Below are 25437 nucleotides of genomic sequence, written 5' to 3'. Positions count from 1 at the left end.
GGGAGTTTGCGCTGAACGTGTCAGCTAGGATGTTGGCAATGTCTGTGGGTTCGGTGTATTTTTTGTCATTTTGGACTAATTCTGAGCATATCTGGGAATTCCCACCCAGGTTCCTAACATAACTAAAGAAAGCCTTGTGATTATTCTTAGTGTCCTGTGCAATTTTTCTCTCGTAGCTGGCCTTAGGCGATTTTATGAGTGCCAGTAGTTTTTTTGCTAATACTGATCAGAGATGCCTTCCCTTTTTGGGATTTTGCTCTATCATGTAGTAGCTTCCTCCTTCTGTTGTATAGTTTGTTTATGGCTGGGGTCCACCAAACAGGACGTCTGCCTTTGGAGGATTGTGTCTTGGTTTTATTTGGGATTGCATGATTCATGCATTCCTGAAGGTGTTCATAGAATGCATTTATAAAGGATTCTGCGGTCTGGGCCATATTTTTCACAGGCCCGGGGGCTTTGAAGGATTCCACCTCGGTTTTGAGGAGTGTGAAATTTGCTTTAGAGAAGTTTTTCACTGTGGTTTTCAGGGCAGGGGGTGGAGTCGGGATGTGAATATCCAGTGAGATTAGTTTATGGTCTGATCTTAGCAGTGAGGGATACACTTCTGGTCTGGAGCATAGAGTCCCCATGTTGATGATGATCAAGTCCAGTATGTTTTCCCCTCTTGTGGGAGTGGTAACAAGTTGTTCCATAGCATTTGAGTTTATAAATTCTAGGAACCTTTGGGCTAGGGTGTTGGAGCTAGAGTAATGCTCCCAGTCTATGTTTGGGTAGTTGAAGTCACCCAATATAATGGCATTTGGAGAGACCTTCATATTTTCCAGTGTTCTCAGGAAGGCCGAGTGGGGTTCCTGGGTTTGGGAGGGTGGTCTGTAGCAGGCTATAAACTCGAAGGCAGTTTTACCCACTGTTAGTTGCACATGGATAGTCTCTGATGCTTCATGCTGTGCCACCAACCTGGAGGTGTGGGTATCTTTGATGAATATTGATACTCCCCCTCCTTTTGTAGTACGGTCCAAGTTTTGGGGCCGAAAAGCATGGTATGAGGTATAACCTGGTAGTGCTGGGGTGCTCTCGGGAGCCCTGAACCAGGTTTCTGTTGCTGCACAGATATCGATGTTCTCCATGCTAAGGAGAGTTTCGAGTGCGTGCATCTTGAGGTTTAGACTTCTGGCATTGAGTAGCATTACTCTTAGTTTCTTATCCCTTGTGATACCTATGGAGGTGGGTTTGTCTTTTGAGCCTTGCCTAAAAAAGGCACTATGGGGGTAGCAAGAGCCTTTGCAAATATCCGAAATCCCAGGGGTGACAGGTGCAAGCCGTCCCTAGCGAAGCATCGTGGCTTGTCGAGCATGTCATCCCAGGCTGACAGGCATTGGATCCCCTTTGAATGACACCAATACTTAAGCCAATTGTTGAAATTGATCATCTTGTCTTCATATTGTGGCATCATTCTTGGTAAGGGTAAGATGCTACTTAAGGTCATGGTCATACCGGCCTGGGCTACATGCTCAGAGAGCTCCTGTATGTCTCTTTTCATGTAGTCCAGGGAGGTACGTCTCAGGTCATTCACAGCAGCATGGACAATGACTGAGTCATATTTGTACTTGCCTTGGAGTGACCTGAGTGCTTGTGTTATGCGGCGGATCCTAGTGCCCGACAGGCAGCACACCGTGACCTTCTCCTTGTTCAGCCTGGTGAGCGGGACGTCAGTGTGCCTGACGATAGAGTCACCTATTACAAGTTTATCAGGTGTGTTGTTTAGCCTTAAGGGCTGTGACTGTTTGGCACACTGGCTTTGTGAGCTATGTGTTGCATGAGTTTTGTTTTGGGGTAGCGGTTGCTTGGATGTCTGCTTTGGAGGTCTCTGCTGCTTAGGCAGATTTTTATTTAGAGCCTCCGAGTATGTTTTTGTGTGTTTATGTGTTTGGTTTGCTGTCGTGGTAGGTCTATGTGAGATTGGAATTGTAGTGAGTGTGGTTTCCTTCTCCTCCTGACTGGTTTCACCAGTACTGAGTTGAGAGAGCTTAGCCTCCAGTATGGCTATATGGTTGCATCTCTCACATGTGTTGGAATTTGTTGGGAGAAGGAGAGGGTTGTCTGTGTACATGAGGCAGTTGTAACATTGCCTCAAGATTCCGAGATTCACCACCTGGACCGGAGAGGAGATTGACAACTGACCTTTGGACATGCTAGAATAGTATTGGGAATTCCTTTATAATTGAAAAAAGGGCCAATGGGGAACGAGGTACTCAAGGGGAGTTTGTGAGGGTGTAGTGCTTTTAATATTTTAGTGTTGACTTATATAATTGGTTTAGTGAGCAAGTGCCAGGTAACTTAATGCAATGTGTTTCAGGTAACTTAAATGCAAAAATGATAAACAGTAACTTTCTTTCAAGTGAAACAAGGAAATAAGTACAGTAAGCAATACAGATATCACTAGGGATCCACAGAAGCGCTGAAAAGCTGCATTTTAGGTGGAATTAGCGTTTCAGGGAAATAACAAGTAAACAAACAAGCAGCATACAAATAAAGCTAGATTCAGCAGGCCTGGATCTAGTCTATGCTACAGCAAACAAGGTGTACCAATTTCAGTAAGAAACAGTTCAAATATGCAGGCACTATAAGCCTTTAACAAGAAATTCCCAGCTCAGAAGGGCAGAGTCCAGCCTCTCCTCCCACAAAAGTGCAGACCACGAACCTTCTTAATGTAAAATAACTGGCCTGAAGCCCAAGTGCTTAAACCAGAACTAATACACTTTTAGAATAACAGACACTGAGCCCTCAATCAGCAGTTCACAACTTAGAAGGATGTAAGCTATCTGTCCTGCCACCACAGTGCAGGCCACAAACCTTCCTAATGTAAAACAACTGATCTGAAGCCCAAGTGCTTAATCCAAAAGACTTAGAATGATAGCTACACTTTAATCAAGTTACTACCAAGCAGTAATAAATACAATTGAATACTTTAAAGAATGCCTGGATTAGTGCTCAAGTTATACAAACAAAGCTAGATTCAGCAGGCCTGGATCTAGTCTATGCTACAGCAAACAAGGTGTACCAATTTCAGTAAGAAGCAGTTCAAATATGCAGGCACTATAAGCCTTTAACCAGAAATTCCCAGCTCAGAAGGGTAGAGTCCAGCCTCGCCTCCCACAAGATTGCAGACCACGAACCCTTTTAATGTAAAATAACTTGCCTGAAGCCCAAGTGCTTAAACCAGAATTAATACACGTTTAGAATAACGGACACTGAGCCTTCAATCAGCAGTTCCCAACTTAGAAGGATGTAAGCTACCTGTTCTGCCACTACAGTGCAGACCTCAAACCTTCTTAATGTAAAACAACTGGCGTGAAGCCCAAGTGCTTAAACCAGAATTAATACACTTTTAGAATAACAGACACTGAGCCCTCAATCAGCAGTTCCCAACTTAGAAGGATGTAAGCTACCTGTCCTGCCACCACAGTGCAGGCCACAAACCTTCCTAATGTAAAACAACTGGTCTGAAGCCCAAGTGCTTAATCCAAAAGACTTAGAATGATAGCTACACTTTAATCAAGTTACTACCAAGCAGTAATAAATACAATTGAATACTTTAAAGAATGCCTGGATTAGTGCTCAGGTTATAAAAAACAAAGCTAGATTCAGCAGGCCTGGATCTAGTCTATGCTACAGCAAACAAGGTGTACCAATTTCAGTAAGAAGCAGTTTAGATATGCAGGCACTATAAGCCTTTAACCAGAAATTCCCAGCTAGAAGGGCAGAGTCCAGCCTCTCCTCCCACAAGAGTGCAGACCACGAACCCTTTTAATGTAAAATAACTGGCCTGAAGCCCAAGTGCTTAAAACAGAATTAATACACTTTTAGAATAACAGACACTGAGCCCTCAATCAGCAGTTCCCAACTTAGAAGGATGTAAGCTACCTGTCCTGCCACCACAGTGCAGACCACAAACCTTCCTAATGTAAAACAACTGGTCTGAAGCCCAAGTGCTTAAACTAAAAGGCTTAGAATGAGTTACACCAAGCAGTAATAAATACAATTGAGTACCTTTAAGATGACGCAAAAGCAAAATAAAGTAGGAAGAAACACAAATACAGTAAAAGTAGATTTTTTTTTTTTTTTTTTTTTTTTTTTTTTGAGTGAGCAAATGAGATGGGCCCAGGAGTTACAGGACAGAAACAAGTGCAAATGCAGGCCTTCAAATCAGAAAGTTGAGAGAGATGGAAGACCGCCCAAATGGCCAATAACTACAAATTCAGGGCCAGAACCACTCCTTATGTGGTAGACAGGTTACCTAGTGCTTACCACTCCCACTGATAAGCTAGAAGGCTTCCCTCCAACACAGAAAGGCTTGGGGGCTCAGAAGCTTACAAATAGTCCTGGATACAGCAAATCTGTATCTGGAACACTAATTACAGGAAAGGTAGGAAACAGGCTTACAATTTTTTTTTTCAGAAAAGTTGCAAAAACAGTAGTAAAAACAATTCACATGCAGTGCAAGCTGGCACACTTGAGTATGTAGCAATATTAGTCCACACACAGTTTGAAAAAATGTAATTAAATTAAAAAGGACTAAAAGCAAGTGCAGAAAGGGTTTATTAGGTAGAATGCGGTAAATATATGGGACTGGGGGAGTGTCCTAGATCAAATCTACAGTGGGGCGGGCACTGCAAAAGCCACCAAATTTAAACTACAACCAAAAACAGGGAGGGGGGAGTGGGGAAACCAGTTTCAACAGAGATGTGAGGAATCAGAGTGCAAATTATAAAACCCAAAAAATATATACTGATCTCTGTATATTTGCAGAACACTAAGACAACAGATATCTAAGCAACAATTTAGCTCTATAATACAGTATAATGCAGAAAAATATACTCAGCTCTATATATCTGCAGAAAGTCTTGTAAGGCTGTTCCACTTTAAGGGGTTCATTCATTCCTTTTTAGTGTAAAAGGCAGCGGTGGTGCCATTCCAATCCCCAGGGAACAGGGTATTTTAGCTTGTCTGTAGCAATTCCCCTTTTTGCGTGGCTGCATCCTCCCCAATAGATGATGTGCAGTGGGCTTAAACGAGGGCATTTCTCCTACTTCTGCAAGAGATGTCCCGTCAAACACTTCACCTATGAGGGCAAGCATCTCTGGGATTTTCCAATGTCCAAGAGAGATTTCACTGTACAAACTAGTATCCAATTGCATGTCCCTCATCTTTCCACTTCCCCTAAAGCAGTACAAGCAGGACCTACCTCATTATTCTTATATTTCCCATTGCCCAAGCTCATAATTAAAACTGGGTCATTTGGGGTCAGGGTAAGGGTTTTACTCACCAGTGCCATACCAGCTAATTACCTTGGGACAGAAAATATGCCAGAAATCCAAAGACTTTTCAGTAACTGTTCCTACAGCCAAAGCCATCATTATAACTCCTTAATGAACAGCACATGAGGTCCTCTCTGTTTTTCTGTTAGAGTTCTCTGTCTGCCGCCTCACTGGTAAATCCCGTCCATCAAGACCTGCCATAAGCAAAGTGTTCATCAAGCATTGCGGGGCTCCCTGTTCTCCCCACATAAAATATGCTACTTTGTTGTTAATCTGTAGCTAGGGAAATATTTGTGGGTGATGAGTAGGGTTACCACCTGTCCCAATTTGTGAGGGACAGTCCCGCTTTGGACAGTTGTGTCCTGCAAAACAATTGTAAAAATGGCAAATGTCCTGAGATTTTAGGAGAAAATTTTTTCTATATTTTATGTAATAGTTGCATTAAACAGTTATTCTGTACCTGATACACCTAAATGTTATAAGAAACAATAAGCAACTAAAATACTACAAGAATAAGCTTTTATTTAGGCAAAAAAGTGAAGTTCTGTCTTTGTACTGGCTGTGGGTATGTTTCGGCCTGCAAAATCTGAATTTTGTATCAAAAATGTCCCACTTTGGGCAGTTGAAAAGGTGGCAACCCTAGTGATGAGTAACTACACAGGGTAGTAGTTCTATCAACACAATAGCTGGAACTAGTATCAGAATATAAAGCTGGGCCTTTTTACATGTCCTACACAAGAGAATGGGTTGGTATAATGGTTAGTATCTTCAACTCAAAGACACAAGGTACAAGGTTTAATTCTGACCTCTGCTTAGTATCTAATTATCTGTTAGGCTTGTAACAGTCTGCAGATTAATTGCCTAGTATTTACGTAAGAACCTTTATGCCAGTTTTAAATTTGCAGTTGAGGACGGTATAATATTTAAAGTTTTTAGCTCACAATCACAAAGTATAGGGTTTGATTCACCCAATTGAAAGGGAATTTATCTAGACTTAAAATGTCCTGCAATGGTAGCAAGTCTAGTATTCATCTATAACCTATACACCTACGCCAGCCCTTATCACTTATAAAAACATCCTAAGATGTGAAATGAGTCATGCTTTTCTTTGAGTTCTAATAGTTATTGCATCTTAGGCAAAAGTTTATTTATATGCCATGACACTATGCAATCTTCAGAAAGGTATAAAGGTGCCTTACCATATTTGGGAAAGTAATAAATAAAATCCTCATTAATTTTCTGATTCATAGCATTTTGCTCAAACTGCTGAACTATATCGGGTGCCACACTGGGATTCCGCCCTGTGAATAAACAAGGGTTTAGTTTTACTTAAGCTGAACAGTCGTAATTCTACTTTAAATAACTCATACTTAAAGTACAATAAAACAGATTAAACTGTAAAGATAATTACAGTAGAAGATAATTTAAAATAATATGACACTGGTAGGCAGCGCAACAAAACACAAGTAAAAAAGAAACAGTGCACAGAATATTTATGCTGCAGTAAAATGCTAATAGTTTTAGGCAATAGGAGTAAAATTTAACTGTAAACATGAAGAAAACTGTAAAAATTTGAATTTCATTCATAATCTTGCTTTTATTATATACAGATGTTGACCAGCATCTTTATGTCAAGAGCTGTATATAAACCTATACCTGTTTTTTTTCAGTAAATATGCAATAGAGATGTGAAGTGTAAAAGCTGTATTAAACCTTTAATTATTGTTTCTAGTAAAACATGTATCAAAGCTGTAATAATGTATAAAGTTGAATAAGACTCATGCAGTGTTTTTCAGTAAAATGCATTAAATATTTAGCAGTAAAACTGATTTCAAGCCAAAACACGCATTAAAAAGATATTTGATTTTTTTAAGACTACTTTTAAGTGTGAATCCTAAAGGAAATGGGAGAATCTAAATGCTTTGCTGACAGAGATAGGGTCAACAAAATAACTGCCTCTAATAATTTATTTCAAGGCTCCACTGAAAACCCTTTGAGTACCTGTCCAAAGTTTCACACATTAGACACCATTCCTGCCTAATACATATATAATAATATGGCTGAGGCATAAAGAAGAGGACAAGTGAAGTGTTATCATAGGAGGTTACTAGGCTATTGGTCCTGAGGCCCTTATAAGCTTAGCTAAGAATTTAGCCCATGTTTAGACAAATCAGCACCCATTGCCCCTGTCCAGCAGGGACACGGGTGGAATCACAGGGGTATATTTTCTGTTTCCCTCCAGTTATCCAGTTTGCACTTAAAAAGGGGTAAAGAGGTACTCTACTTGATGTGGAGACAGAGTCTATTACATAGATGGGGGAGTCTCTGGGATGCAAATCTGTCCTGCCAATAAGTCTTGTTGATGTCACAGACCAGGCTGAGGCCGCACGTGCAGGTTACTTGAGTGGAGCTTGACTTGCGGATATGCAGCAGTCCCATAAAGGTGGGGTCCGTGGTCGCCTTGTATGCCAGACATAGGTCACCTCTGAGGAGTCTGTATATGAAACTGAGTAGAGGGATAGGGCTTTTAGCCTATCTGTATATGGTAGATGTTTGAGGCCCTGGATTCTCCTGGTGAAGAACCTCTGTGGTCTCTCCAGCTGTTGCATGTGCTTTGCGAGGTACATGCTGAAAGGGGCATTGTACTCGATAATGGGCCTTATAAGAGAAGAATACAGGGATGTTATGTCCCTGGATGAGATACCCTTACTTTTGAGGTGGGCCATGTAGAAGGCTTTCCATACAATGGAAGCAACATGGTAGTCAAAAGACAGGTTGCTATCAACCTGGGTGTGCAAATCCCTCATGACTGACTGAGTGCTTAGGACGTTGTTATTAATGTGATAATTTGTGGGGACGTCACTCTCACCAAAGGGGATGATGATGCATTTTTTGGTATTCAGCTTGAGGCCATGTTTCTGGCACCAGTCATTTGTCTGAGTGAGATCCTCTTAGCGGATGTCCACATCACTAGGGAAATTGATGACAGCACCCAGCTTGCAGTAATCTGCAAACTTAGTCAGCCATAGCCCACTGGTTTTGGCCTGTACCTCAGAAAAGTATATCCCGAATAACAGAGGTCCCAAGACCAAACCCTGGGGTATGCTGCTTATTACGGGTCTACTCCTTGAGGTGGCTTCCCTATTTTGACTATGTGGGTTCTATCAGTGAGCCAGTTTGCTACCCATCTGGTAACATTTATTTTTATTTATTTATTTATTTATTTTACATTTGTTGACTGGGATAGTAAGACTGGATACTTGTCCATTTTCAGCAGAGGCCTTGGGAGAAAAGCTACATACATACAGAAAAACTGTTACAGTAATCAAGTTAAAGCACTGTTACAGATACAATACATAGGATAAAAGCATGATGCCTAGTTGAGAGAGTTTATCTATTATGCCTGAGTGGGAAATAGTGTCAAAGGCTTTGGCCAGGTTAAGGTAGGCGGTGTTCACTGTCTTCCCCTCGTCCATGGCTTTGGTGACTGTCTCAAACAAGTCGACCAAATTGTGTAGACATGACCTCTCCATGACGAAGCCAAACTGTGCGGGATCAATAGAGGTTGCTAATGTCCTTGTTAATGAGGTCCATGATAATCTGTTCTATGACCTTGCAGATCAGGCTAGTTAGGCTGTTGGGTCTATAATTTCCCAGATCGGTGGACACTCCACCTTTGTGTAAAGGGATGATAGTGGCTGTCTTTCACTCAGTTGGGATGAAGCCAGTACTCAGGCATTGGTTGACTAGGGTGCCTAATGGTGCTGCAAGTTCCTGCCTGAGTTCACATAGGATGCAGCCTGGGATGTTATCGGGTCCCATGGAGGCTGTACTTTCTGCCTTTGAGAGAGCAGTGATGACCTGTTCCCTAGATATAAGGGAAAGGGGGGTGGTACTGGGGATGTCCTGATTTACTGATGAGGGGACAGAGGGGTAAAGTTTTCACTGAATCTGTCAGCCACCAAGTTTGCTATATCTACAGCATTTGTATATGTAGTGTCCTTGCCCACCAGTTTTTAACAGATCTGGGTGCTTTCTTTGAAGTTGTGGACATATGTGAAGAAGTCCTTATGATTGTCTCTAGTAGATGTGGCCAATTTGGACTCGAAGTTTGCTTTGGAGGATTTCACTAGTGCTCTTATTTGCTTGTTTAGGCTAAGGAGAGATAGCTTCCAAATGGGCATCTTCTCCTTCTTGGTCCTGGACAGCAATTTTTTTCTTTTGTTATAGAGTTTATTTATTCCAGATGTCCACCAGATAGGTTTACTCTTTCTTACGGAGGATGATTTAGTCCTGTCGGGTATTCCTGATTCCATGCATCTATATAAATGCTTGTATAGTGCTTTGGTGTAGTTTTGGACTTGGTCCCAGTCCATACAGAGGGGGAGAAGGCTGTGAAGCTGTTTATACCATCCCTCAGGAGGCTGTAATCAGCTTTGGAGAACTTTTTATGTCTGATCCTAACTAGGGAGGGGATGGGGGAGGTGGTGACTTCAAAAGTGATCACTTTGTGGTCAGATCTTGCCAGAGAACTATTGAGATGCTGCAATCGTTACTCATGTTGGTTAATACCAAGTCCAAGATATTATCACCTCTTGTGGGGGTATCGACTAGCTGTTCCAAGGTATTTGCATTAACAAAATCAAGGAATCTCTGGGCATTTCTGTTCTGGCATGAGTAGTTCTTCCAGTCTATGTTTGGGAAGTTAAAGTCACCCAGGATCAGGGTAAAAGGTTGAATCTTGATACATTCGAACAGGTCCAAATAGACAGATTAGGCATCTTGTGTCAGATTTGGGGCCCGGCAACAAGCTATGATTTGAGTAGGGGTCTTGCCTATGGTTAACTGCAACTGGAGTGTTTCCTGTGCATCATCCTGTTTGACCAGCCCGGAGGTGTGTATGTCTTTAATATATATTGAAACTCCACCTCCTTTGGCTTTACTGCCCACAGTTTGTGGTCTGAATGTATGATAGGATGAGTAACCAGGTAAAGCTGGAGTGCTCTCTGCAGCTTTGAACCAGGTTTCTGTGACTGCACAGATGTCAGCATTTTCCAGGGTTAGGAATGCTTGCAATGAGTGCAATTTCATGTTTAGACTCCTAGCATTTAGCAGCATGACCTTTAATTTGTGTTTTGTTGAAATTATATGCATGATCAAAGCCTCTTTCTTGAAAGGGCTGAACTTTAAATAGTTTTCTCATGTCCTCCAGCTAGGAACGCAATCCATGCTTCTTTTCAGAGAAGATGTAGTAGTCACATGCTCCAGGTAGAAAAACAGGTATACCTCGAGTATTGTCATCATAACTGCAGTAAATAGCTCAGTTCTTCAAATGACACTTTCATGCAGAGCTGGAACTATGCCACTGAGAAGGGGTTGGACATTCTGGGTTCGGATTTTAAGGGATGCGATCCGTAAGTGCTTATGATGCAGGAGTGCAGTACAGGTATTGATTTATGAAGCCACAAGGATACTGTGACTTCTAATGAATAAAATCTTCATTGACTTTGTGATTCATAGCATTTTGTTCAAACTGCTAAACAATATCAGATGCCACACTGGGATTCCACCCTGTGAATTGCTCATGGTGTAATCATAAGGAGAGTTTTTTTTTTTTTGACAGCTCAACTTCATGAGGGGGACCACAGTTAGGGGAGCTGCGCAACACACCAGATGACAGAGCTGTAGTTCTGTCTCCAAATGATAGTGTATAAGCTGCATATAACAATGGGCCATAAATGGAGCCCAGAGGAATCCCACTCTCCAGAAGATAACCCTGAGAAGAACAAGATGAGAATGTAAAACAGAAGTCATTTTTCTCCAGTCATTGTGAAACTTGGTTGGGAAACCAGTTCAGGACAGTAGATAAGAGATTACAGGATTTCTACAGTTGTTTCAAAAGGAAGTTATGATACAAAGTAGCAACTGCTGAAAAAAATAAAGTAGGATACCCATACAATGTTCGCTGCATCTTACGCTGTCAGCTGACACTCTAGAAATTATTTAAGCAACTACTACTGTATCTTAACCAGCATATTACTCTGAATCTAATTCTGCCAACTCCACATCAGTTTACTAGACACCATCAGACCACAGTCTGCCCAGAGCCTTCTCTTGTCATGTTCCTAATATTATGTTGTGTGAGGCAGCTTATGAACTGGGTTCTCTATTGAAATGTCAACAGTCGAAATGCTAAGTGCTGAAAAGCCAAATAAAAGACCGAAAGCACAGGAGAATAGTGAATCGTGAAAATCATTCTCCTCCAGTAAACATATTTTTGCAGGAGGGAGGAGACCCCACACCACCAAACTTATATATACCAACTCCAAGATCGCCATACCTTAGGGAAAAACTAATATTCTGAGAAATTGCATCTTGGACTTGCTAAATACAAGTCCAACCTTTTGGCCATTCAGTCTCTGTATTTCGGGAGTAGCTCTAGCTGGTCCTGACATTTGAAATGATTATCTCTGAACTCTTATGCTCACTGACAACCCACTATCATTACCAGTGAATGAATACACATGTGAAAGATGTAGCAACAAATTTAAACTGGAGGCAACCTTCTCACATCCTACATTTACCGTGGCTACCAGTGCACACCCACAGCTCCACACTGTGCAACAACAACACTGCTTTACACCATCTGTGCAAAACCTACTTATGATGAGGCACTAAGTAAACTCTTACCAAAGCTTCCCAGACCCCCACCAACCACAAAAAAATGTAATACTATGCCCAGCCCTCAACAATATAAAGAAAAACACCCCCAAACTCACTAATATTTCCTTTACAAGTATAGGTAACCTAAATGGCATGAGAATGACCCTGAGAGTGCCTCAGTATACTAATGTACATGATAACACCCTTTCCATGGGTTAATCAATGGCTAGACATAGTAATGCACTGTTCACCAGGCTGAGCTAAGATAAGAATAGAGTCAGCTGTCTCTGAGCTGCCAGCATTTGCAGTGTCAGCAAAACACTTAGATACCTTCATCCCAAACATGCACGCAACCTAGTGATTGCAGATGTGGGAGTGAATGGCCTTTCATGTTCCTTCTTGGAAGACATAAAAAATGAATGTGGTCAAGCTGCCCTCATCTGTATTAGAGGCAGGAAAGTGGATAGTTTTGAGCAGTATCCTACCATCAGTGTAACTGAAGTCATAATATAAGCATAAAAACAACTGATTCAGCATGAAGTTATGGGAAAGAGTAGTGGAAGCTAGGTTAAAAAGGGACATGATGATTAGTGATCAGCAGTATGGTTTCATGCCGGGAAAGAGCACTACAGATGCAATGTTTGCTCTGAGAGTGTTGATGGAGAAATACAGACAAGGTCAGAAGGAGTTGCATTGTGTTTTTGTAGACTTAGAGAAAGCATATGACAGGGTGCCTAGAGAAGAGTTGTGGTATTGTATGAGGAAATCGTGAGTGTCAGAGAAGTATGTAAGAGTGGTACAGTATATGTACGAGGGTAGTGTGATAGAGGTGATGTCTGAGGTGGGAGTGACGGATGCATTTAAGATGGAGGTGGGGTTACATCAAGGATCAGCTCTAAGCCCTTTCTTATTTGCAATGGTGATGGACAGGTTGACAGACGAGATCAGATAGGAGTCCCCGTGGACTATGATGTTTGCAGATGACATTGTGATCTGTAGTGAGAGTAAGGAATAGGTGAAGGAGACCCTGGAGAGATGGAGATATGCTCTAGAGAGAAGAGGAATGAAGGTCAGCAGGACTAAGACAGAATATATGTGTGTGAATGAGAGGGAGGATAGAGGAATGGTGAGGATGCAAGGAGTAGAGGTGGTGAAGGTGTATGAGTTTAAGTACTTGGGATCAATAGTTCAGAGTAACGGTGAGTGTGGAAGAGAGGTGAAGAAGAGAGTACAGGCAGGATGGAGTAGATGGAAAAGAGTGTCAGGAGTGATTTATGGCAGACGAGTACCAGTAAGAGTGAAAGGGAAGGTCTACAAGAGGCTAGTGAGTCCAGCTATGTTATATGGGTTGGAGACAGTAGCACTGACAAAAAGGCAGGATTTAGAGCTGGATGTGGCAGAATTAAAGATGTTAAGATTTGCACTGGGTGTGATGAGGGTGGACAGGATCAGGAATAAGTATATTAGAGGGTCAGCCCAGGTTGGAAGGTTTGGAGACAAAGCCAGACAGGCAAGTTTACACTGGTTTGGACATGTGCTGAGGAGGGATGCAGAGTATATTGGGAAAAAGATGCTAAGGATGAAGGTAAAAGGTAACAGGAAAAGAGGAAGGCCTAAGATAGGGTTTATGGATGTGGTGAAGAGAGGACATGCAGGTGGTTGGTGTGACAGAGCAAGATGCAGAGGACAGGAAGAAATGGAAACAGATGATCCACTGTGGCGACCCCTATCGGGAACAGCTGAAAGATGATGATGATGAGGATTCGGTAACTGGTGTCATTCAAGGAGGGTCCAGTGCATGTTAGCATGGAAGAAGATGGCGGATAGTCCTACCTATTTCAGTAAGAATGACCTGGACCTGTCTCCTCAGGGCCACATATTGACTGTAATATCATTCATCCCTCATAGTGTCTTTGTAGGCAGTATTACTGTGTGTTACACCACTCAGCCTAGCAAATTCCAATCAGACCAATATCAGTGTGGCATTGCTCAATGTTAGAAGCCTGGACAAAAAGCTTTCTGCTGTAAAAGCCTTTATGATCCTTGAAAATACCCATATTTGTATAGTTACTGAAGCACGGTTCCAATCCAACAACAACATTCTCTCGCTACCTGTGTTTAATACTTACCACTAATTTCGACTCTCCATTGAGGTGTGGCCCGAGAGAGAAGTATCCATATTAATTCAGAAACTATCATCTCACAATTCATTGTACAAGTTAACAGCCCTCATCTCCTGCCTATTCTGATATTTAGAAATAGTTTATTATATGACTGACAACTACAGAACACTGTCAATGACTCCTGGAGCCTATGACACCTACCTTATCAAATCACCTACTGAATTTAATACAGTCCCTATGAGTTATTGTAATTGCCTATAAAAAAACTAGAAATACATGCATGTATGTACAACATTTCCTAGAGTTCATCAAAACAAATTTTATCAATCAGATATACTATAAACACAAACCTACTTGGTTTGATCCTAACTAGCAAGTACACATAAAGGTTCCTGGACATTATCATACTGTGATGTACAATATTCTCTCTAAAAACCCAGACTTGCATGCGTTAAAATCTGTCAGGTTTCAGGGACTTATTCAAAGCCAGTATCCGAACAAGATACAGCTAGTTGATGACCTTATGAGTTTTAGGCACTCCTGACCCAAGAAAAACACATGGATAAAGGCACTACTTAAAACAGAGCCATAAGTAGGGTGAGCAAAGGGGGTGGCTGGCCTGGGCATAGGTTGTCAAGGACCATGATTGGTAGATGCCAATGTTGGGGGATTGGAGTACCAGCTGTTGATGCTGCATAAGCAGTCAGAGGTGAAGTGTTGAAGTGCTCAGTGTGTGTGGTGATTTAACTGTAGCAAACAGCTTGTCACATTAGTACCCAAACCAGACTGAAAGTTGCATGGTTCACAAACATCTGCTGGACACAGCAACAATGGGCAGTGGCAAATATATAAAATGGTGGAGGTTAAGTTTGTGTTATATCACTGAGGAGGCTTGCTGACTTGAGAGTCTGTTGTTTTAGCTGCTAATAAAGTAAGAACTTTCATGTGCTGGCTTCATTGCTTTTGTTATATTAGTAGCAAGCAGCTTCCTATAGTTTCAAAAAGAACAGCTTTTTTTTTGGTCTTCAGCCACAAGAAGACTTTTTTTCCTCCTCATCTTTGAGCTGAAGAAGGCATCATTTGGGGATCTGCACTGGGTATTTGATGAACTAGCTATAGTTATGATTTAGAGTCTATATTATGTCCTTGAAGAGGCGTTCCATGGAACGCCTTTTCATCGACCCTTAAAACATGAACTGTCATAACAGCGAACGGCCACATCAGCAATTTCTTTCCCTGGGAAAGAAATCGCTTGGCCATCCTTGTTAGTTTGCCGTTTTCCCCACTATAGTGCAATCTTGGAGTTGGTATATTTAGACCACCCACTTTGTAATGTTTGTAGTGATGTGTTCTTCTTTTCAGGACAAGCAATTTCTTTCCCAGGGAAAGAAATCGCTGATGTGGCCGTTCGCTGTTATGATAGTCCAAGTTTTAAGGGTCAATGAAAAGGCATTCGATAGAATGCCTCTTTAAGGATGTAATATTGACCCATGATTTATGCTACTAATATCTACTCCAGCCTAAATCCCCACATTATTACATCTGTCCCTATCTACTATAAATTCAATACCAAATTTAAAAAAAACTATCCCCTATGGTGATCTCTCCTCACTAAAAGTGACCTCAGTAGGGTAAATAAAGAGCTGAGGCAAATGATATGAACTGAATGCAGCTAGAGTATTCAAAGACAACTGCAAAGCATTCTTTAACCGTTGCAGAAATCTCAGGAACAAGAGACAACACTGCTATGAACTTATATCCAATGGCACCTCCCTCGCTGACCCTGAGGAAATTAGAAATATACTTTCTGATGAGTTTACTTAAAACTTCTCCCCTTCCTACCAGTTTTTGCCCCCTCATATTCAGTCAGGACCAGCCCATAAGACTGCCTCTGAGTAAGACTTAAAATCCCACTGCAGAACAAAAAATACTGTGTCCAGAAAACATAGTAGATTGTTTCCATCTGAGTATGAAACACTGCTTCACTGACCTCCTCAGAAAACTATTCAACCTTAACCTCTCAGTGAGATACCAGAAGCCTGGAGAATACCTGGAGTGGCAAATCTACCACAGACTCTAGGAAGTGCAGATCAATTAGCCTTCCTAGTACCATTTGTAAAATAATGGAACACATAATTGTGAAACTTATAATTAAGGGTATTGGTGCCTTTGAAGCCCAGGAACCAAATTAATTTAGCACTTGTGAATGGTAGCTCTAACCTATTTAACCTGATAAATTTCTTTGAGGAAGTCACAGAAGTACTGGAAGAGGGTAAGTCTGAGATATGTCAAGGACGTTGATACTATTCTCACTATAACATTATAGAAATAATTGCATAGTTGAATATAAACTCCTATATAACACATTGAATAGCTAAATGATTTAAAGACAGAACCCACTCAGCCAGGGTTGGTGACACACTTTCATATAAAAGACTCATCTCCAGTAGTCAGTCTTAGTGTTCTGTGCTGGTGGTGTTATTCTTTGGCAACCACTTCACTGGTGTCAGAGCTGACATCAAGAGCCTGCAGTTGATGATTGTGAACTGGAGCACTCATCAGCTCACCTAAGAATACCCATCTGCATATAAGAAAATGTTTGGTGTATTATAAATTGATTTTGTAGCAACACAATAAAAATTCACACTATTCTGCTGCATACTTGCATATGTTGCAAGATAACTAAAAAAAAAAAAAACATAAAAAATTCAAATGCTAATTTAGTTACAAGTTAATCTGGCATCTCTACTGGTCTGCTTGACCTAACCCTCTCACATTCTCCAGGACTAAAAATACTAACAACACACCATCAGCAATACATCTTCAAAACTAAACTAAATTCTGTTTACTTCTCCCTCATCACCAGGTCTGATGATATCTATCCAAATCCTGATCCCACCTATCCATCAACAACCATATTCTACAATAAAAATTTAAAACTAGTTACACTAAATCTACAAAGCATCTGCAACAAAATCTTAGACTTTCATGTCTGGAAACCCAACATAACTCAGAATCCTAGCTGCCACAGAAACCTCTCTCAAACCTAATATAAAAGACGCTGAAATTCTACCCCCTGTCTATAATACAGTTACAGCAGACAGATTATATAAAAAGGAGGAAGAATTGCATTATTCATTCCCACTACTACAACCTTTCTACCTACTCCAATGTTATACCAAATTTTCCCAGTGCAGAAATACTCATCACCTTTTTAAAAATTAGCAAAACAAAAAGCCTGTGCATAATGCTACTGTACATTCCCCCAGGTCCCAATATACCAGTTCGCAAAGATATCTTCTCCTGGTTATCCAATACTATTACCATTGAAATAACTATATAGAGGATGTCAGTGTCAACTGGGGAAATTTAACAATGACTTCTCCTCTACTAGTATTCATCTCTTTGAATTTTCTCAACTTATCTCCAAACCAACATTTCCCCCAGGGGTCTATCTTAGGTACCCTTCTTTTCAATGTTTTCATCAACAGCCTCCATACTTATTCCTGCCAATGCACCCTAATTCAATATGCAGATGACTCTGCTATTTTATTTTCTTCAGATAGTCTAAAACACCTTCATCAGGTAACCCAAGAAGCTTTCACATCCATTGAAATATGGCTTACCAATTCCAAATGTTACATAACCCAAAAAAAGAAGATATACAAAAATATCAATCAATCCTCCATCCTTGACTGGATTCTAGAATAATTTCCCAGTAATTTCACCAAAAGCAGATGTTCTTCGTCTTCCCTTGCTGCAGTCCTGACAATTGGGTAGGAGTAAAGCCCGCCCCAGCCCGATACCAGACCAGAGAGCTGGACGCCGGTCTCTGGTCTCAGGGCAGATACTTTACACTGTTACAGGATCCCCCTCAGGAGTAGGCCAGGCTGAGGGGGCTTCTCAGGTAACTGTTCTAACATATGAAGATAATTTGATTAGAGAGAGGGCAGAAGATTGTTCCTAGAGGTGCGCCTAGGGTGGAACAGGACCAGGGTATGTATAGTTTTGGAACAGTGGAACAGGAGTCAGTCTGTGTGAGAAGACTACTTTGAGTTTTCTCTCTTTCTTCTGATTCTGATTCTGACCTTTCTGATTCTGATCCCTCCTCTTTTCCTTTTTCTTTTCATTTTCAGAACTATGAGGACCATGAGGGAGCACTTTAAGGGAAGACTCTAACTTTGACAAAAAAGGCCAGGGATTTTAGAATTTTGCCCCAGCATAGGCCCTTAGCTATTTAGCTATTCCCTGTGGTTGTGGATGTGTTGGATGATGTTTTTCTCTGAACCCTGATCCCTTGCCTCCTCCCCTGCCTAGCCTGATAGTTGTATTATATAGGTATTATAGCATATAAATTTCATAAGCTCATAAGCATTTGTTTAGGAGCGGACCCAGAAAGGTTTAAAAGTTAAAAGCTTCTGTAAAGTAAAAACTGTGTAACTGTACCCTCGGATAAAAGGGGAAAGGATAGGATAGGTGGGGGTGGAAAAGATAGTACTTCTTCCACTCTAGCCATGAGGGTTGAATTGTCAATTTCATATGCTGAAATATCAGATTATCTCCTTCTTTCACAAAAATCTAAGGTGATGCTTTTTGAGAAGAAGGTATTGAGTGTAAAGAATTGCTGGATTTGGGTCATGTCTGAACAAGTGGGTAGTATTCTTTGCAGTGAGTTCTGTTCTTATGAACATGCATGTGAAGATCAGAATTTTTAGCTGAGCATGTTAATTCAGGATTTTTGGCCCTTTACAGTCTGATGTGTGTTGTTTGGACGCCTGTGGAAGCAGTTTAAAAGAAAAATGAGGGACAAAGTAAGTCTATGCAGACTGTTAAAGATTTTTGCAGGTGCAGCCTATTGGGAGGAAGATTGTGGGATTTAATCACCAGATGGGTGCTGGATATCATTCTTCATCAATTTACAGATTTTATTTCCACACACACCCCCCCTTTCAAAGGCATGCCAGATGTTCCTCCTCACAAGAAAAAAGAGGCTCAAAACAAGTTTTCTCAGTTCCACCAGATAAGGGCTATTCAGCCAGTCCCTGTGTCAGAAGGGGTTCTCCCCAGTGATTAGCTTACTTCAGGCTTTCAAGGCATTCAAATTTATCCTTACTTGACGCCTGATTGATTCTGCTCAAAAAGAACACCTTCTACAGCATCTGGAATATGTCATAGCAGTGCTAAGATGCCTAGGGTATTCTGTAGAACGAAATAAAGTCCAGTCTAGTTACCCTCTCAAGACATGTGCTTACTGAATACAGCACAGCAGATGGCTTTTAACCCCGGACAAACAAAAAGTCTGTCACTTTACTTCCATCAACTATCTCATCAGTCGACAGATGCCTCACTGCTTGGGGAGGGAGCTTGCTCAAAAAGTGGATGGGATACAAGACAAGTGGCCAGAGACTACAGCATCTACATATCAACATGAAGGAGATGTTAGCAGTCCAGTTTGCATTGATGGTTACTTTTCTTCCAGCAGGTGTTGATTCTGACAGACAGAACACAACTGTCATGTGGTACATCAACATTCTCTCCCTGCAGGCAAGCAATGATTTTATGGGGGAGACTGCGCTAAGCCTGCAACTGACTCTTCAGGCAAGGTTTCTGCCAGGAGCACAGAGAAATTGGGGAAGTCATGGGGAACCAGACCCAGATCTGTTCGCTTCTCCACTAAACCACCAGCTGCCAAAGTATTGCACAACAGCTTGGAAGTGGATGCTCTGTCTGCTCTGTGGAAAAACCCTTCCAATTCCACCCTCTTTCTTTCAAACTCCTCTTCAAAGGTCAGACAGGACAGACAGACCAGACCAAGATGATTTATGATTGGAAACAGATTGGCTCAACACTGGTACACTTCTAAGGAGTCTTGTAAAAAGCTCCATGGCCTTTTACCTCTGATTCCATCTCACAGGCTTGGCATATTCTGTGAAGAATGTAGGTCTCAGCTCTCTCAACAACAAGTTTTAAATGATGAAGAAGCTAAGGCCCTAGTACTAGGAGAGAGTGCAGAAAAAAATGGAAGAGATTTTTTTTATTGACAACAGCAGAAATTTGGAATTTCAAGCCTAAATTTGAGGTGGGCCTTCAATATCTGTGTTGGAAAAACTCAACCTTTGAGCCTGCTGAATACTGCTGGTCTGAATTGGCTATTACTCTGGAAGACTGCTTTTCTGTTGGCTATTTACCTAAAAGAGGTGTCTGAGTTGATTTTCTCTATAAGGTAGAGCCCTTTTGATTTTCCATAAGGAGTATCATTACATTGCGTGCTAATCCTTCCTTTATGCTAAAGGTGGTTTCTAGTGGCTTTAAACCAAACTATTCATTTCTGAAAGAAAAGAAAATGACGGGAAATGGCGGTCAGTAGTGTACCTGGACGTCCCTGGCGCAGTCTAGTATATGCGCCATGACCGCCCCAGCCTTATACTCTCTCTGGTGGCCGACTGGGGCCTGGACTATAAAACCAATTGTCAGGACTGCAGCAAGGGAATCCTCGAACATCTACATTTATGGTAGGTACAAAACTGTACTTTCTCTACTTCATATTCTAAGTGATCGTCTACCAGCCCGTACTCACAGAGTTACAACACATATATCCAAAGAACACCTGTACAAAAAGCATGTGACCTACCCATCTTTAACCCATAATCTTTCACTGGCATATTGAAAGATATGAACTGCTTTATATTAAAATATCTCCCCCTAGATGTGACACGATTATTTTAATGCTACATTTCTGGATGTCCTTAACAGTCTTGCCCCTTATCCATACAAAAAGATCCACATGCAGTCATACACCACGGCTATCAAAACATACCAAACAATTCTGTCTGACAGGGATGAATCTAGGAAAGAATATCTTGAGAATAAAGTCGAGACCCTATTACAGAAATATAAGCAACTCTATAATTTAGTCAAAGAAGTAACTAAGGGCAAAAATATTCTGTACTTGTCTGCAAAGTAACCATAAACACAACCCCAAATAATTCTGGGTATCTATCAACTCATTATTTAATCCTGCATCCAATAAAGACCCCACACTATGTCCCAACATTTCTTCCTTGAAAACTGCCACTATATTTAACAATTACTTTATTGACAGTATAGCAAATCTTACCTCTAAAACTAGTCTCCTGTTATTCTCTTTCCTTCCTCTTCATCAAAACTCAATCTCCACTATAACCTCACCTTAAATCTACAAAAATATTTTACACACAGTCTCTTCTTCAACTGACTCTACCCAAAGAGAGACCACTAACTGTCATAATTTTACTCTTCAGCCTGTTTCAACGGGTTGCATAAAAATCTTCTCTTTAAACTCAAACCAAGCTCTATCTCTGCTGGTAACCTCCCAGGTTAATATCTAAAAATTACTGCAGAGTCGATTGCCTATCCCATTAGTATACTAATTAACAGATCTGTCTCAGATTCCTATGTCCCAGCACTTAGGAAAAGGTTATTCATCATTTTCCTCCCCAAAGGAGCAAACTCCACTGAGGTATCTAACTATCACCCCATTGCAATCCTCTCCCCCCTCTCAAAAATGTGTACATCAACAATTAGTAGATTATCTGCTTCATTATCAAAAGTTAACCTCTGTCCAGCATGGCTTTAGACCAGCCCATAGTACAACTACCTCTGTCAGTACTGCTAGGGACTCTGGTAAACTTGCCTCATCATTACTTTTCCATCTGCCAGTGGCACTTCATACCGATTACTTTTCCATCTGCCAGTGGCACTTCATACCGTTTCCCATTCACAACTCTCTAACCTAGGTCTTTCCTCTCCCTCTGTCCAGAGTTTTTTTTACTTACCTATCCAATAGACATCAGTCTGTAAAATGGCAAGACTCCTTCTCACCATACTTAACTAACACCATGGGGCATTCCCACAGGGGTCTATCTTAGATGCCCTTTTCAATGGTTTTGTCAACAGCCTCCATACATTTTCCTACCAAGACTCCCTATTCAATATGCAGATGACTCTCTATTTTCTTTTCTTCAGATAGGCTAAATCACCTTCAGCAGGTAACCCAAGAAGCTTTCACATCCATTGAAATATGGCTTACCGATTTCCAAGTGTTATTTAACCCCCAAAAAAGAAGACTCCTACTATTTACCCATAAAACACTAACGTTCGACAAAACAAATTTCAAAATATTTTCTCTGAATAACACAGACATTGAAGTTGTCCTTTATACCAAACTCTTAGGTGTCATAACAGACGGAAATCTTAAATTTGATGTCCATATTCAGAATAATATAAAACAATAGTCATCAGAAATTAGAGATTCTTTATATACCTAAGCATTTTTAAATGGCTCTACCATAACTACACCTCCCACTACATAGCTACTACCATCCCTACTTTTTGGAGCTCCTATTCTTACTAATCTCTATAATTCACAAAAATCAAAGCTTGAATCATGTTACAATAAAATTGCTAAATTTGCAGTTAGTGCAAAGTATTATCCCCATCATTGTACTGCCATACAATCTCTCAACTGGCTTGTACTCCCACACTATCTTAGCTTTCTACAACTCTCTACTGCCCACAGACTCATAAATAAACCTACTGCCTACATGGCATTTAAGTCCATCCTCCATAGCTACCTTCCAGAATGATCCTTAAGATCGGAGGATAAATATCTTTTGACATCTTAGACTATAATGGATGCTTCTTTCCGCATGCCCAACTTGTGTCTATTAAAGTCTATGGATGCCTCTCACTTTTTCCCCTTAATTGATGTCACTGGGGTTAAAGATCAATATTAAACCTCAGTGGGTGAATAAAATTGCAGATCTAACAAGGATGCCAATCTGCACTTTACACACCACATACGGCAGTGTAACAGGTAAGTCTTGAAATTATGGCAAAACACTAAGCAAGGATTAAAACGTTATTTTTTTCTCTCAAAATGCTTTATCTAAGTTGTACCTGTAATACATCTTGACACATGTATTTTTTTATATTTTTTATATTCTTTTCTACTATATAATTGCATATAAGTGTGCTATTGGAGATTTTCTCCCTGGGCTACTGAAAATGGGTACTTTGGACCCAGTTAGAGTTTCCCAGTAAACAAATGTCAATAAATAAAATAGTAAATAAATAAGCATTTATATGTCCGACATCTGTGGTTGTAAACAGTGGTGTCTTCTTTCTTTTGAAAATACTGTTAAAATTTGTATACCTTTAATAACTAATTTATTTTATTTATTTATACTTGTTGGCCAGGTTAGTCTCACTAGGCCAAAGGCCTCTCTTCAGGAGAGATCTGAGGTAGTATTTATGCTGACTAGGGGAAATTTAGCTAAGGAACCAGGGAATTTAATCCCCTCTTTTTTATAAGTGCCATGGGATGTTTACATCCACTTAAGATACCACCAACTCAGGCAGATGTGGCCTTGTTTTAACATCTCATACAATGGACGACACACTCAGGAGTAGTGCACCCCCTTATGCTGCACTGTAATGGCAACACTGGAAAATTAATCTAAGTGCCTGGTGTGAGAATAGAACCCACAGCCTTCTGCACCAAAAGCAAATAATGTTACCTGTTGTGCCACTGATAAATACTGGACTTTGTTTTCAAAGACTTCCTGTCCTGCTAACAGTATATGCCAGTTATTTAGCATAATTACAAATATGCAGCAGTATACAGCACAATTCATTTTATGTTGAAAAATCCTCCAAAACTAAGTAATTAATATATGATTATTGCTACACCATTAAGCACAAAAGTCCAGTTATTGCTTTATATAACATTTTATTGCATGCAAGAACAATAGGAGGTTTATTTTTTGCATCATTGACTGAGCAAGGGAATGCTGGCAGAGGAGATGGCCTGGATGATGATTTGAATCATTTGGAGTTACAATGGCAGGTGAAGCTGAATTCTTGTACATCAGTTGGTCTAAATGGTTCTGTCAAATTTAAAATGCATTTTGAAAAGAAGAAAGGTAAAGAAAATAAATATTTTATTTTTTGTTTGTTTTTTGTTACTTTTTAGGTACTTAAATTAACTTTACTAAAATGTTGGTTATGTAAATTGCCTTTTTGTTATCTGATGAAGTAATGGTTGCATAATGTGTTCAGCAGAAAACTGTAAATCAGTCGTATTAAGTCTTGTTTGAAGGATTTAATGCTTAGTGTTTTACTGCTTTATTATTATTTTCTTTATTTTTCCCCGTCCGTGCACGCAAGTCGATAATATAGTTTTAAAAGCTGAGTGATCTCATAAATCTCCCAAACTTTAAAAAAATAATTCTTTCCGTATGTTTTTGTTCCCATGCCTGCAGACCACCAAGCATCCACACGGTACTCAAGCTCAACCATTCCCCAGTGGTGGAGCTCATTCACAATAATGTTCTCCATCATGGTACCGGAGTCCAAACCTCAGATGTTAGATTTTAATTTCCTATTTAGGTCCACAACCTCCTAAAGCTCTACTGAATAAAATTCACTGTATCTCCAAGGACTACAAAATCTGGCTGGCAAACTGTAATGCCTTCTGATTATCATTAAAGAGTTTCCTATCACATATCAGCAATCTGACCTACCAAAAAAAATAAATAAAAATAAAATGAGCAGCAACATTCAATCCAAGGAATAAAAGCCTTCTGTTGATTAGAAATACTGGTCTGTACAGTCTGTTAACCAACAAGAAGGGTTGAGCTGGTCATACATATTTTGCATGGATTTCCATGGATAAGAATATCTAACTGGTATTTAATATAATAGTCATCAAGTCTAAGTTTGTCCTAGAGCAATCGGGTCCCCCCCTACTGAGAGCAGGCTGCTCCCTGTCATATTATATCTCATATGTTCCAGTAAAGGAATGGTGTGACAAAGCAGGGTACAACAGAATCCAAAGCCACCTTATGATAGGTGGCTTTAGGATCACCAAGATTCTCAGCACTGAAGTGAAAATAGGAGGAGGTCCACCCTGGGAATCCAGTCTTTACCCAGATGACCCAAGTTCAAATAGCAGCTCTAGCACTAGAAGAGGTGGGTGGGAGAAGGTGAGCAGGAGTGAGGGCAGCCCACTCTGCATTCTAGTAGAGGAAGTTATTTCAGCTGATTGCTCCCAGGCAAACAGAGGCTTGCATGATACAGAGGGAGATGTACCAAGAGGACCTGGACTTAGTGCTGTCAAGCCAGCGATGAAAACCTTCAGAGACATGCGTGTGTGTGTGTGTGTGTGTGTGTGTGTGTGTGTGTGTGTGTGTGTGTGTGTGTGTGTGTGTGTGTGTGTGTGTGTGTGTGTGTGTGTGTGTGTGTGTGTGTGTGTGTGTCAGAGTCAGAACAATCATATGCTGGGAGGGCATAGT

At 40.6% G+C, this 25437-nt stretch overlaps 1 protein-coding gene across 1 annotated transcript in view; it reads right to left on the bottom strand.

The window, feature by feature from the left end:
- The window catches only part of C8G (complement C8 gamma chain), a 161802-nt gene that overhangs the window by 13854 nt on the left and 122511 nt on the right, over nucleotides 1-25437 (bottom strand). Inside the window, exon 5 of the mRNA XM_044066653.1 lies at nucleotides 6518-6619. Within this exon, the coding sequence (XP_043922588.1) occupies nucleotides 6518-6619 (102 nt within the window). The remainder of the gene's footprint in view (nucleotides 1-6517; nucleotides 6620-25437) is intronic.

This window comes from Protopterus annectens, chromosome 3.part1 (genome assembly GCF_019279795.1).
Source record: "Protopterus annectens isolate FY-2018-M chromosome 3.part1, PAN1.0, whole genome shotgun sequence".
Classification (NCBI taxonomy): Eukaryota; Metazoa; Chordata; order Ceratodontiformes; family Protopteridae; genus Protopterus; species Protopterus annectens.
Note: the sequence above shows the minus strand (reverse complement) of the source record. Positions and strands in the feature narration are given on the sequence as shown.